Raw genomic sequence first — 15,874 nt, forward strand, 5'->3', positions numbered from 1 at the left:
TAGGCTCTTTCGCACCTACTCACATGCTAGGTACACTTGGGTACATCTAGACAGGCATCTTAGGAGTATGCACTTTATTTTATAAATGCATTTTATATTCATGTATGTGTTCATGACTATTGCAAAATGGTTTCTTCTGTGTAGCTCTCTGAGAGCAAAACATGCAAGCACAAGTCACTGGGTGAAAAGTAGTATGTTGTTCCCATGAGGCTGAGGTTATTATGTTCTGAGGTTCCTAAAAACTAATCTCTCTGATAACAGGAGATTTCTACTGGCACTGCGAGCTAGCTAATGCGACAACATACGCTGACATATTCGGTGGGGTTGTACAGAGTCAGTTTGTCACCAAGCCCACAGTATATGTTATCCGTAAACAGCGTAGGTCCTGCATGAAAGGGTACTATCGGAACTACACTACAGGGTCCCTCCACGAAGTCGGTATACTTTTTGTAAATACTGTACAGAACGATTAGTTGACCATTTGTCTGCCTCTCTTTCAAAAGTTCTTCTTTTCAATCTCACCTTGGTCCAGCAGGGCTCTGCTCTGGGCACTCTAAAAGGCTACCTTTCAGCACTGTCTGCTTTTCTTCAGCTGCCAGATAAGCCATCACTTTGTAAATCACCTCTTGTGCAGAGATTTTTTACCTGTTGCGTGCGTCGTCCCACGTCACAGGGCGTGTGCGGAGGACGTCCGAAACACGCAGACTCATTAATTGCCCAGCACCGCGGCGGAATTTGCGCAGCGGTCGAGAGGTTAAAAGGGCTTACCCATCAGTTCCCCCTTCTCCTTTTATTATGCCCGAGTGGGACCTTAATTTGGTTCTTACTTTTTTGATGTGTGCAAAACTTGAACCTCTGCACAATGGTACCCTCCGGTTGCTCACTATATATATATATATACAGCCTTGTTAGTGGCAAAAACCTTTGCCAGGAGGTTGAGCGAACTGCAGGCACTGTCATCTCAGCGTCCTTACCTGACCATCTTACCCGACAAAAGTAGTGTTCCGCACAAGGGCATCTTTTCTGCCTAAGGTGGTAACACCTTTCCATCCGGGACAGTCTTTTACCTTGCCCACCTTCTATGCACCTCCGCACCCTTCCAAGGAAGAGGAGCGTCTCCACATTCTGGACCCAAAAAAGAGCGTTATCGTTTTACCGTGAACGCACAAAAGAGTGCTGGGTGGATGACCAACTCTTTGTAGGGTACGTTGGAGCAAAGAAGGGGCGAGCTGTTCAGAAGTGGACAATTTTAGGCTCGGTCATCATCTGCATACAAATATGTTACAACTTGGCGAAGAAACAACCTCCTGAAGGCCTTAGGGCCCATTCGACCAGGGCGAAGGCAACCAACATGGCCCTCCAGCGTGGTGTCCAGGTTTGTGACATCTGTCAATCGGCTACGTGGGCATCTCTGCACACGTTCGCCAGACACTACTGCCTGGATTCTCAGGTTCGCAGGGAGGGCCTCTTTTGCTGCTCTGTCTTGCAGGATTTCTTAGTCTGAAACTTTTCTGCAGTTATACCTTTGTGGATGGTATTGCTTGGGTATCTTTTCAAAGGAAAGGAATCTGCGGCTAGATGTCTCTATCAGAGGGACAAGTTACTTATCTTCTGTAACGCCTTATCTGGTAATGATAAGATCTAGCCGCAGATTCCTTATCGACCCAGGCATTCTTCCCACACTGCTGATTAGTTTTAGAGTCAGGGTTGTCTCCTCTTCAAGGACCTAGTTGTTTTTTGACACATCAAGTTCAGTCACTTCATGGCTCTGCGCTTCTGGCATAGAAAGTCGCAAAAAGTACTCACCTCAGCGTGCCGGGTTGGCGCCTATATAGACGCCGCAGAAGTCATGACGGCGACGAACCCGACGGCTAAGACGTCACACGGAGTCGAACGATGCCACCTATCGGCTTGCAGGGGTACTGTATTAAAAAATCTTCTGGAGCCAACCTCATGCCTGGAAGTTCAAAGGTAAGTAATATGCGGTTAGATCGTGTCTCTACCAGATAAGGCGTTACCGAAGGTAAGTAACTTGTCCGTTGCTTATTAGAAGGACAGTGGCACCATGTGCCATTTCAATGGACACAACAGCTATGAAAACTGCTCTGGGGTCCACGGATTCAGCAGAGAATTATTCTAGCATTTAAGATGATTAATGACAATCTTATATTGCAGAATGTAACATACTTATAAAACCATCCATTATTCACAGAATGTCTGCATATAACAGAGCAAAGCTATTGAGGCAATGATCTACCTTTGAAACTCATTTCATAGTAAAGAACTTGAAATGCTGCTGTTAGGTCAGGAGTATGTGAATAAGTTTAAAAAATAACCAAATGGTTGTCAAACCACCGGAATGCCAAATGTCGTCAACCAAACCAAATGATTATAACCACACCATGCATCACATCACTTGCAACAGCAGGCTCCCCTCTGGTTTAACAAATTCTTCTAATTAACCTGCATCACAGATAAGTAAATTATACGTTTTACAATCAACTTTAGAAAAAGCCATAAAAATACATTTGTTACAGGATGAGTTTCTATAAATTATTTAGCTAAAAGAGGAGTCACCTAGCGTGAAAATCCATTCATGTATAGACTGCCCTTGCTGTTCAGTCACTTGAATACCTCTTATTGTCTCTGCAGTCGAGAGCACAGTGGAAGAAAAAGAATCACCTCCCCACTCAGCCGAACATCCAGATAGTCCTCAAGCGAAACAAGGTATTTATTTTGCTATGCGACACAAGTCACACTATAGTGAAATTATCTTCAAATGTGTGTATGTTTTCAGAGCAAAGTGAACATACTTATTAAGTGCAAGTGGTTTACTGAAAATCAAGAATATAGGGCCAGATGTATCAAGATACACTTTTGCGATTCTCAAATAGCGATTTTTAAGGACACCCTTTGCACCCCTGAAGTAAGCATGGGTGCACATGTGGTGCACATACATGCCCTAAGGGCATGTATGTGCATCACATGGCACTTTGAAAAATGCAAAAATGGGCATTTTTCAAGAAATTCGCAAATTACCACCAACTTGAAGTTGGTGGTAATTTGCGATTCCTTAGGGACAATTAGCAATTTTTTTTTGCTTCATACATTGCATTTAAGCAATCGCACATTTTGCGATTCCTTAAATGCAATCGCAAAATAAGGAATCGCAAATTTGCGATTCCTTATTTTGCACTGAAATTTGCTACAAACATACCATTTTGCTCAAATGAGTTCGCGAATTTCGGCGTTTGCGAACCCATTTGAGCTTCATACATCTGGCCCTAAGTTCTGAACAGATCTCAGTCTATTTTAGTTCTGAATATATTTACTCATCATGTACTAGGAGGGCTATTTGCCAATTTACATGTCTCGTGTGACAAAAAGATTCTGACTACCTTGCAGATGCTTGGTTATGGTCTGGTTAAATGTTCACCATTGGAGCTATTTTAATGAACATGTTGATCAAATCTGTTCTCTTTTTATGCTCTGGAGCTAAATTTATCTGAAGAGATATTGCTGGAAAAACACTTTGAAAGAGGCATTGTGTTGGGAATGTGGCATGAAAGGTAAAGAATATGAAGAGTGTAAATGGGGAAAAAAACGAATTAAGAGGTACGAACCTGAAGCGGCCCAAATATAAAAGTACAAAGGGAGCAGGCAGGGAAAGGGGTACAGACAGGGTAAGCCCACATAGCGGTTTAGATACAACAACACTTTTTATGAGTTGGAAAAGTAGTCATATTTTGAATCAAATTTTTGTTTCATACATAGACCATGTGCCTAAATACTTTTGTTGCAACAATAAAGGTGCAACACAATCTTCCCTTGGCTGTTAGGTTTACATACAATATAAACACAGAATGACCTCGGAAGGAATTATTCAACATCCGAGAATTTGATTGTTTACAGTGATTGGTACCCTAGGTATCCAATCACAAGATCACATAAAGTGATTTGCAAAGATATTTAGTATAAACAATTCAATTTGTAATTTATAATTGTTCAATCATTTGAACATAACAATGGGATGTATTCAAAGGATAAATAATTACCAATATTTAATTAATCATATCGCTTTTTTGTGATACTAGTAAAAAGGTTTTACACAACGAAGAATGAACTATGTGTCACCTGGAAGACTCAGTTTGACTGACTCATAGGGCCCCAAAAACAACTGGTAAGGTAGTGATGACTATGGACAGCGTAATAATCCATTCAACCAGTCCCAGAAAAAGCCCTTTGTAATTAATATTCAGTATGGTTCAGTAATATTCCATTCAGTCCATCCAGAAATAATTGTAGTGGAATGATGTATATGTTTCAGTCTCTAGTGTCAGCATATAGAACATGACACCATCTTCAGGACAGAGCGTTTATAAAAGACTCAGATTCTCAAATCTAATTTGAAAAGGTAAAGCCATAACAAGAAATTCAAACCACCAAACAAACACAGGAATACACCTCATGAGAATGCATGCTACGGACCCATCACTTCAAACCACAGGGTAAAAATCTGGCCACACCAAAAACGATAGCAACTATGTGTACCAGCACCTTAAATAAAGGATGTAAAAATATGAAAACCTTAGAGGAAGAGATCTCAACATAGAGAGACATCTTAACTTCTATTTTATCATTTAAAATTCTGGGTAAATTGTTTATTGAGCAATAAAGAAAATAAAAATTCGTAAATATGATTTGTAAATATTGGAGTAGTAGATACAAGTATTTTTCTCCCCCATGCTGGTTTCTCCAAACATCCAAAAGATGGAGATCTTCAATGCTTTGGCTAAGAGCCAGGTCCAAGCAGAAGAATGCCATAAAGGGGCTCTGTCCTCGGCAGGGTTTAATACCAGATTGAAATCCTCTCCTATAATTAAGCTATCTGTCATAAAGTGGGAGATTTTATTTTAAATAAATCTACATAAAAGTGTTCCCTGTCATCATTGGGTGCATAAACCACTTATTGATAGAAGGCTTTCTCCTAATGTGCCCTTAATTTCCCACCAACCACCCTTCTTTATCCGCAAACTTCGTTTCGTTTCGTTTGTTTATTTATTTCGAAGGTTAAAAACCATCATGAAAATACATCACAATAAAAAAAAACATGATCATAAACTTTCTCGACGACATCTCATTAAAGAAAGGAAAGGGGCATCACATTTAAACAGGAGAGTTATTGATACTAAAAGGGCCAGAGTGCAAATGACATACAAAGAGTCCAAATCACATAATAGATAGCTCCGTTGCCTACCAATTTCAACAGCCCATAGTGTTTCTCAGTTTAAAAGCAACTTTAAGAAAGCTTATAATGGCACATAAGGTTCGCATTTCGGTGGCTCTTTGCAGAAACAGTAAGGCAGATTTGGCATGGATGATTTTGGAGTCTTTTAAAATCCCTACTAAAAATCTTTGACGGGGTGTTTTAAAATAAGGACACAATAATACAAAATGAAGGGTGTCCTGCGGAGACCTATTGTCGCAGCCGCAGGCACCCTTCTGCTCAATTGTTAGAGTAAACCCTGATGGGTGAGCTAAATTGTGGTGCAACAAATTGAGCCTAAAACGAGTCAATAAAAACCTCTCGTGCTGACTATGCAATAAAAAGAGGTAAGGTTCCATGCCAACTTGGTTTGAGACTAGTGAATGAGCCACTACCGAGGATTTAATAGAGTCAAACTCCCTCCTCCTGCCCCTAAATTTGTCCAGCAATTGCCCTTGTACCGAGTGACTGGTGTATATGTCCACCAAGGATGGGTCCAGAAATAATCTTTGTTCATCTATTTCCCCCAGGGTATCTTTAATGTATTTCAGCCAGGGGATTTGGAGGGATTTTTCTTTCGTCAAGCAATCCTGGATGATCTGTCTTGATAGTTCCGCGTGAGGATTTAGCCAAATTTTGATCCAGGCCAATATGGGTCTCAGTCTAATCAAGTCCGCTATATATGTTATTCCCAGCTCATTGTGTGTTACTGCAGCGGAAGTGCTCAGCGGGAGTTTTAACAGTTTTTTTAAAAATTTCTCTTCCTCGCTTTGAATTAGTTGAGCATCTCTGAAACCCCAGACTTCAGATCCGTAAATAGTCTTTGAGATGCTGACTGATCTATACAGGGTCAGCACCTGCTCTGGGGACCACCTTCCCATTCGACGAGCAAAGTTTAATATGGCTCCATTAGCTGAGACAAGTCTCCTCGCCCTTTCCTCTACCAGCGGGGCGAACTTTAGCTTCTCGTCGAATAAGAGACCCAGATATGGGAATGTTTTAACGCTGTCCAGGACATGATCCCCCAGTTTAAATACAAATTTCTTCTGGGGTTTCTTCCCCACTATCATAATGAAGGATTTTGTCATATTTACAGATAGGTCCAATTTTCTCATAAAATCTGCAAAACCCTTAATTAGGCGCTGCAAGCCGACCGCCGTCCGGGCCAAGAGGACGGCGTCGTCGGCGTACAAAAGTACTGGCAGATGACGTGAGCCCACCTTTGGACAATCGGTTCCCAGTGCTAAAAGATCACTCTCCAGGCCGTTTATATAGAGGGAAAACAAAAAAGGTGCCAGGATACACCCCTGCCTGACCCCGCCCGAGCACAGGAAGGGATCGGTACTCACCCCCCCCGCACTGTAGCGGACCTTGGCAGTGGTGTTCCAGTGGAGTTCCCTCAAGATGTTGATGAGGTCCGGATCAATCCCCAGATTAAACATGATCGACCATAGTTTGACTCTGTTAACATTATCAAATGCAGCTGCTAAGTCCATGAACCCCATGTACTTTATCCGCAAACTTAATTTCTAGGGTAAAATCTAGATCTCCATGGAGGATTTCTACTCCTTAAGTCTTAGCCTCATTCATATTTTATTTATTTATTTATTTATATAGTTTTTGTATTGTGATGGAAACCTATAAGAACTAAGCCAGGGAACATATTTGGTAAGGAGATCTGTCTCCTATAGAAGAACTATATCTACCTCATTGTGTTTAAGCCATTGGAGCATCCTTCTCCAATTAAATGGGGAGTTTAGCACTTGTGCATTCAGTGGGATGAAAGACAATGGTGCCACGGATACAAATGTAGGGGGGTGGCTTGTATGATCTTTATAATCCACATAACTAATATAATACTGCCATTTGTAGCGCCGAGTATGATAGTGTTTCCATGCCAGATTCTCCACTGCAGCCTCTTTTGTGGCTGACTCTGCAGTTCTCAGAGACAATGCCCAGGACAGCTAGGACAATGTGCAGCTCGGCTCCACCCATCCTTCCAACATTCTCAGCTGCAAACCTGCTTTAGTGTATCCTTGCCAGCACACAGTCCCTGTCGGCGGCAGGATTCAATATTTCACACATACATGCATGGATTGGTTTTATTAACATTTAAGCTACAGTGTTCACTTCTCCATTAGTTGAGTCTCTTCAAACACCAGACAAATTTGCTTAAATGATATTGTTGTAGCTCGTGTGTTTTGACAAGGCAAATCCGTAAGAGTCTCAGATAGACAAACCCAGTGGTGCCTACTTATGCTGAAATCAAAGGTGTCCTCCAGACTACACACCTGAGCCACAGAACACAAGTGTGCATTAAAAATGAGTGGCAGTTTACAATCTGCCAAGATCCTTTCTCTACTAGCTGTTAGAATCCATAAATCATCAGTTATGTCTTGTTGAAGAATGTAAAAAATTAAATATGAAAACGAGTTCACGGTGTCCTTTACTACTCAATCACTTGTCATTAAGTATTGGTAAATACTTAACAATTCCTTGCACTTAAAATTCTGGAACGTCTTGAAAAAGAAAATAAGTTACACACCTGTAACTACAGTTATCAGTATGAAAACAAGAAAACAAGTTACTTACCTGTAACTTTGGTTCCCCAGTATTGGTAACTTTCATAGATTCCCATGCTTTGTATCATTCCCCGTCGTCGGAATGGGAGCCTCGGTAAAATAAAAAATACCATAGTAGTAAGCACAAAGTGAAAAAATAGGCCTAGATCTCATCTCATTTTGTAGCTTATCCACCTCTTTTTGTAAAAGAGACCAAATTCTTGCAATAGCCAATCAGAGCAGCCTCACCCCATAGAACCTTCCTGAGAGAGCCTCAGATTTTCGTAGCCATTGTGAACAGCAACATCATTGGATAATAAGGCTGAGCTTTCCCAGGGGTGGAGGGTGGGCGCATGGGAATCTATGAAAGTTACCAATACTGGGGAACCAAAGTTACAGGTAAGTAACTTATTTTCTTGCCCCAGTATTGGAACTAATCTGTTGGTAGCAAGGACCCCCTGATACGGATCAATATCCTGGGACAGGGTAAACACTGTGTGAAAAATAACAATCCCAGGCATACAGTACAAAAGTTAACACAATAGATTGAACAAACAAACTAGTTCAGTTTAGAAAAAATACATATTTTTAATTGGATTAAAAAGAAACAGTTAAAATTCAATACATTGCTCAAAATTGATAAAAATAACCATATAATGATACATATGTGTTCACAAATGAAAATTTAAAAAGAGGTTAGATGGCATCCGGTCGACGCGTTTCGACATATAAATTATGTCTTCATCAGGACTTATACCATCAAAATTCCAAGTAGTCTTTTTATCCTTGATTCATATCTACTAGGACTATGATGAGTTTATATAGTAGGGTTATTATGACCCAGGGCGTAATCACGTCCCTTATATTAATTTTTAGTATGCCTTTATTCTGGGGTCTAGTTGGCCGGGACGGCACCACCGTAGAACATTAGTTTATTAAAGGTATCCTAAATCACAAGAGACGCCTGCTGATAATTATAGACCCTTCTATGTTCTTTTGATGAATACACAAACTCAATCATGAGCAGGAAGGGCGGTAGTATGCCACAGCCGTACAGTAAAAAGGGGGGCTCCTTAATCTCACGGGGCACTTTAGGCAAATGATATCGTATTCACCCCTTGGTCGGGAATTCGTAAGCTTGAAACCAGCGTCTCGATATTAACTGTCTGTCCGGTAAACTTGGAACTTTCATAGATTCCCATGCTTTGTATCAGAATAGCTAGTAGTAAAGAGAAAGCATATTTTGTCATTTGTATATCTGTAAATGTCATACATCATCCTGATAAGAAAACAGATACACATTGGCATCACAAAGCAGAACAACGACAAGTAATACAAAATATGCAATACAGGAAGGCGGGATAGAAAGGAAAGCTCACCGACTTATTGGAAAAGGTTCCTCAAGACCGCTTGGCCCACTGCCGCATCCTCTTTCACAGAAGAATCCAAACAGTAGTGGCGAGTGAAGGTGTGGACACTGCTCCATGTCGCCGCTCTACATATGTCCTTGATCGGGACCCCTGAGAATAGAGCCACCGATGAAGCCATTGACCTCGTAGAATGAGCACGAACTGCTCGCTGAAGTGGCTTTCCCGCTTCTCGATGGCAAAACTGGATTGCACTTGATATCCAGCGGGAAATGCAGGGTTTAGAAATCGGACAACCCTTTCGCGGAGCACTGTATGAAAAAAAAAAAGCTGGGAAAACTTCCTGAACAGTTTTGTCCGCTCCAAGTAGAACTTGAGACATCTATGAATGTCCAAAGAATGTAACGCCCTCTCTGCTGGCGTGGAGGGCCGCGGAAAGAAGGACTTTAAGATCACCGGCTCATTCAGATGAAATTCTATGGGGACCTTTGGGATAAATTTAGGATTTGTCCGCAGGATGAGAACATCATTCTTAAATTGTAGAAAGGGTTCCTCAATTGTGAAAGCCTGGAGCTCACTAAATCTTCTAGCCGATGTCTGGGCCAAGAGAAGAGCCAGTTTCCATGATACAAACTTCATGTCGGCCATGTGAATAGGCTCAAACGGGGCCTTCATTAGATGTGACAGAACCAAATTAAGATGCCAGGCTGGTGGTGGAGGCCGGGCTGGAGGAAAAACCCTGAACAAACCTTTCAGGAACTGTTTAATGATCCCCGCAGACCAAAGGGAAGGACTTGATGATGATCGTCTAAATCTAGAAATGGCCGCCAGATGTACCTTTACAGAAGAATGAGCCAATCCAGATTTTGCAAGAGAAAGGATGTAAGGCAAGAGTTGGTGTGGTGCAGAAGTATATGGATGTAGACCTTGTCTCTGACACCAAAGGCAGAATCTCTTTCACTTTGCCCGATAGGTTTTATTCGTACTAGGCGCTCGGGCCGGGGCTAAAATGTCTCTACATTCTCTTGAAATATTCAAACCCTGGAACTCTCTGAACTCAGGAGCCACGCTGTCAATCGGAGCGACCTCAGATCTGGATGCAGAACCTGCCCCTGAGCCATTGTTAATAGTGATGGAACAGGCCGCAGGAGAATCGGTTGATCTTGGGAGAGAGGAAGAAGTTCTGTGTACCAAAACTGCCTGGGCCATGCTGGTGCAATCAGAATCATTCTGCACGGCTCCGCCTTGCGATCAGTCTCGGGATCAGCGGAATAGGAGGAAAGGCGTAAACAAATGCGCCGTACCAGGCAATCAAAAGCGAATTCCCCAAGGATCCCTGATGGTGATCCCTGCTTGCGTAAGACTGGCATTTGGCGCTCTGAGGAGTCGCAAACAGATCGATGGTTGGGGTCCCCCAACGTGAAAACAGTTCCTCCAGAATGGTCTGATCCAGTTCCCATTCGTGGCTGATAGTCTTTTGGCGACTCAAAGCGTCCGCTGTGGCATTGAGTGTGCCCGCAAGATGTTCCGCTGAAAGAGTGATATTGTGTTGGATCACCCAATTCCAAAGTCTCTGTGCTTCCTTCGAAAGGGTGCAGGATCTCGTCCCGCCCTGCTTGTTTATGTAGTGCATGGCCGTGGTGGTGTTTGTACGAACCAGCACTGAACGGTTGCGAATCCTTGGAAGGAAAGCCTGTAAGGCTAGACGAATGGCCATAAGTTCCAGTAGATTGATGTGGAACTTGCCTTGGACTGTGCTCCAATGACCACTGACTTTCAGTTCTTGGAGGACCGCTCCCCACCCCTCCATGGAAGCATCTGTTGTCAACACCTTGGGAGATGGTGGAAGTTGGAATGGCAAACCTACTGAAAGATTCTCTTTTAGCAACCATCAGCTGCTTGCTTTTCGCATTCCCGGTGTGATCACTATCTTGTCGTCGAAGGAGCCTGTCACCTGACGCCATTGCTTGTCCAGCTGTTCCTGCAGTGGACGCATTCGAAGCCTGCAGTGTGGTATCAATGGCATGCAGGATGATATTGATCCGAGAAGCGATTTGTATTGGCGAACTGAAAGAAACTTTCTTGTTTGCAGGAGGCAAGCTGAGAGAATCAGTTTGGTCTGGCGCTCTTCCGAAGGGAAAGCCATGCAGCATTCCGTGTCTAGGATCGCACCCAAAAACCTCGCTGTCTTGGAGGGGCGCAAAATCGATTTCTCCTTGTTGAGCCGAAGGCCCAGCTGCTCGAACAGTTGACTGCAGCTCGTGACTGCCCTGGACGCTTCTTGGAACGAACCAGCCAATCGTCCAGATATGGGAAGACTTAGAAAGACTGCTTCCTGAGAAAAGCTGCCACAGGAGCCAGTACCTTCGTAAAGATCCTCGGTGCGGACCAGAGACCAAAAGGTAGTACTCTGAATTGAAAATGGCTCTTGCCTACTGTGAATCGAAGATATTGCCTGCGAGCTGGATGAATGGGCACATGGTAATATGCATCCTCCAAATCTAGGGTTGCCATGTAGTCCCCTGGATTGAGAAGGCGGAGAATGTCCTGAAGGGTGACCATCCTGAAGGACAACTTGATGAGATAGGTGTTGAGCTCTCGTAGATCTAAAATCGGACGCCACTTCTCCTTCGTTTTCCGAACCAGGAAGAACCTGGAATAGAACCCTTTCCCCTTCTGGGAGTGAGGTACAGGCTCTATTGCCCCCTTGATGAAGAGTTGGTGGGCCTCGAGACGAAAAGTCCTAGATGTTTGGGCGCACTGGCATCCGGAGCTCTCGTTGGAGGAAGATTTTGAAACTCCAACGTGTGTCCTCCCTTGATGATGTTCAGGACCCACTGGTCTGTTGTTATGACCCTCCAGCTGTTTAGGCAATGGGCAATCCTGCCCCCCACTGGTGTTAACGAGGGTACAGGAACAGTAGAAAGAGCCACATGGCCGCTATTGTCTCTTAGTATTGTCTCTCCTCTGTTGCCCCTGACGTCCTCTCGGTGGCTGGCGAGAGATAGACCCCCTCTGTGAATATTGGGGTTTGTATGACTGGCCAGGTTGGGAGTAGGAAGAGTAGCGGTGCTGATTGCCACCTCTGTAGGATGAGAAACCTCTTCCTCTTGCCCCCTTAAAGGGAACTTTGCGGTATTGTAATGTTCCCAAGGACTTAGCCGTGTCTGTATCTTTCTTTATGCCTTGTAGGGCGTCATCCACGTGTTTACCGAATAACATCTCTCCGTCATAAGGTAGGTCCAGAATTTTGTTCTGTACTTCCTGTCTAAACCACGTGGCTCGCAGCCAACCCTGGCGTCTTAAAACAGCCGAGCCTGCTAGCGCTCGGAAGGCCGTAATTGCTATATCCATAGCGCAGTCGATTACCTCCGAAGAAGCACGCTCCCCTTCCATCAAGATTTTTCTGACCTCGTCCTTAGACCCATCCTGAAGTTCTTCCAGAAACGGGGAGAGGTCACACTACATCTGGCGATCATATCTCCCCAGAATCGCCACAGCATTAGCCGCCCTAACGAGGAGGCTGGCCATTGCGGAGAATCTTTTTCCAACATTGTCCAGACGCCTCCCCTCTTTATCAGGTAGTGTCGTTAGCGGCGTGGATGGATTTTTGGATTTACTCTGTGCGGCCTGGGAGATAACCGAGTCCTGTTTTGGTTGACCTATAAGACATGCCGGGCTGCCCTCCGGCGCCTTATATTTTTTCTCCAGTCTGGGAAGTACTGGGAGGACCGTGGCTGGATTTTGCATTTCCTTTATTCCTTGTGACCAAACATGTTCAATGATGGGTATTGAACGAACTGACTTCCGGAATGGTTCTTTGAAGTCGTACAAAAAACAGTCAGATTGAACTGTGGTAACTGGAAGACCAAATCTCTTGGACGCCCGTTCCATTAGGTTGTGAAAACCTCCAATATCTGCTGGCGGAGAGGTTGCGGTATCAGGCCCTGTTACATCTGGATCTTGAAGGCCATCCTGATTCCAGTCCATATTCCGATCTTGGTTTGGTTCCCCCTGCCGATTCGCATCTGATGAGGCATCATCATCATCATCCCGAATGGCAAAAACCTCTTGAGGATGTTCTACGGGCCATGCACCCTTAAAGGCAAAGAGCCGTCTGCCATTGATTGTGATAACTGAGGCGGAGGTGCGGGAGGACGTATTTGTTGAACCTCCTGTTGAGTAGGAAACCGCCTCCGATAGTCCTGCAACATTAATTGCAGGTCAGAGATGAGAGAGGACGGCATCGCTACCATCTCCTGTTGAGACCGACGTGTAGATCTCTGTGAATTAACCTGCATGCAAGGCCTCTCTCGCTGGTCATAATAGTCTTAGGGAGCATATTGGTGTTGCTCCGTTTCGCCTTCTTCAGAACTGACCTCCTGTAATTTGACTTGCAAGTCAGATGGGCTATAAGCTGGCCCATAATTGCTATCATTTTCCTCCTCAGAGTCATCATCAAGTAATAATGATGGAGGCAACAGCGTAACCTGCTGTGGAGATGTCATTTCTGGTGTTATACGCCTCTTCCTTTGAGAAATGCAGATTTTCCCAGTCGTCGACGGTTGAATCTTCGTTGACTGTTTCGTCGACGGAAGCGCCGACGAAGAGACTGTGCTCGTCGTCAAAGGCTGAGTCGTCGACGGTGAGATGGTCATCCTCGACGATAGGTGGATTGTTTACGGAGTCGTCGACGAACTCGTTGTCAGAATCATGGTCGTCGGCGTCGTTGTCGACGTTGTTCTCGTCGTCGTCATCGCCGTCGACGCTACCCTCGTCGTCGACGTGGAAAAAGTCAGCTTCGTCGCCGACGAACAGGAATCTGGTGCCTTAAACATCGTCGACGGTGTAGATGCCGTCGTCGAAGCCATCGTCGACGAGGCCAGTTTTTAGAGACAAATCTTTCTTGACAGGAATCGTCGACGTACCTGTGGTTTTCACCGTCGCCGAACGCTGTTTCTTGTCAGAAGCAATGTCCTGAGGCGTAGATGAAGGCTTTTTCACCCCTCTTTCTTTCTCTGAAGGTGGTGAAGTCACAGAGATGATCTTCTTAGCCTTTTTTGTAGGTTGCAACTCCTCAGGCTGTCCCTGCCTCTCCTTTTCACCGTGGTGAGGAGATTTTAGGGAAGCAGCCCTATCAGACCTATTAGAGGTCCCAGGCAAGGCCTTCACATGGGGCTCATTAGATGTTGAAGGGGAAGACCTACCCCTCTTCTTTGATCTTCTTGATGACACCACAGAAGAAGAGCCCTCACTGTCCAAAACCAGAACTCCCTTGCGTTCTTTCATTTTTTGCAACGAAGTCAGCAGGCGGCCTTCTCTGTCCCTCAAGGTCTTGGTGGAGAAGGTTCTGCAAATCTTGCAGTCAGTGGCCTTATGGTCCGGATATAAGCAGTATATGCAGTCTTCGTGTTTGTCTTCAACAAACAACCTCTTTTTTGAGCAAGTAGCACAGGCTCTAAAAAGTGCTTTCTTCTCAGACATGACAAAAAAACAGGCAAAAAGTTGTAGAAATATACTTAGAAGTGAAGAAAATTGAGCAGAGCTCAATGGAGACTCCCTTGCACAACGTGCGGTAGAAAATCTGAGGCTCGGAGGCTCTCTCAAGAAGGTTCTATGGGGTGAGGCTGCTCTGATTGGCTATTGCAAGAATTTGGTCTCTTTTACAAAAAGAGGTGGATAAGCTACAAAATGAGATGAGGCCTAGGCCTATTTTTTCACTTTGTGCTTACTACTATGGTATTTTTTATTTTACCGAGGCTCCCATTCCGACGACGGGGAATGATACAAAGCATGGGAATCTATGAAAGTTCTAATACTAGGGCAAGTTACTTACCTGTAACTCTAATTCTCCAGTATTGGAAACTTTCATAGATTCACATGCCTGAATCATTCCCCGTCGTCGAGACGGGAGTCTCCGGTACACATGAAAGCAATGCTTAGTAGTATAGCAAACTGAAAAGAGGCCTAGGCCCATTTCCCTTTTGCAACCCATAGCCCTTGTTATGTAAAAGAGACCAAACTTTTCCCTGAACCAATCAGAGCTCCTCACCCTCTAGAACCCTCCTGAGAGAACCTTCTGCTCCTCAGATTTTCGCACACTTGTGCATAAAAACACTCTTCGTGCTAAAGGTGAGCGTCTCAGGGGAGGAGGGTGGGTCGCATGTGAATCTATGAAAGCTTCCAATACTGGAGAACTACAGTTACAGGTAAGTAACTTGTTTTCTTCCTCCAGTATTGGAGGTTTCATAGATTCACATGCCTGAATCAGAATAGCGAGCAGTAGCATAAAGCACATTTTGTTTTTTCTTTTTTTATATAGCCACTTAATACAGCATCATTTTGTACATAGTTAGTTTAGAATTCTGCATATCAATATTGCAATCACTGTAACTAAACATAACAATAGAAAAAAATTGCATTTGTAACAAAGACAAAAGGACAGAGGGATGCAAAGAGGGCTCTCCGTTATTGGATAATCTTTCTCAGCACCGCTTCTCCCACCGCCACATCTGTCTCTGCGGCTGCTTCCAAGCAGTAGTGCCTGGTGAAGGTGTGCGCAGAACTCCAGGTCGCTGCCCTGCAGATATCCTGGCTTGGCACTCCTGCAAATACCGCAGTGGAGGTGGACACTGCTCTTGTTGAATGAGCACGAACTTGTGCGTTCAGAGTTTCCCCAG

General features: G+C 44.1%; 1 protein-coding gene across 2 annotated transcripts in view; it reads left to right on the forward strand.

The window, feature by feature from the left end:
* Positions 1-15,874, forward strand: part of CPAMD8 (C3 and PZP like alpha-2-macroglobulin domain containing 8) — a 1,183,022-nt gene that overhangs the window by 976,876 nt on the left and 190,272 nt on the right. For both annotated transcript variants that reach the window (XM_078671323.1, XM_078671324.1), the window contains exon 41: positions 2,653-2,727. In XM_078671323.1, the coding sequence (XP_078527449.1) occupies positions 2,653-2,727 (75 nt within the window). The remainder of the gene's footprint in view (positions 1-2,652; positions 2,728-15,874) is intronic.

Source organism: Lissotriton helveticus, chromosome 12 (genome assembly GCF_964261635.1).
Source record: "Lissotriton helveticus chromosome 12, aLisHel1.1, whole genome shotgun sequence".
Lineage (NCBI taxonomy): Eukaryota > Metazoa > Chordata > Amphibia > Caudata > Salamandridae > Lissotriton > Lissotriton helveticus.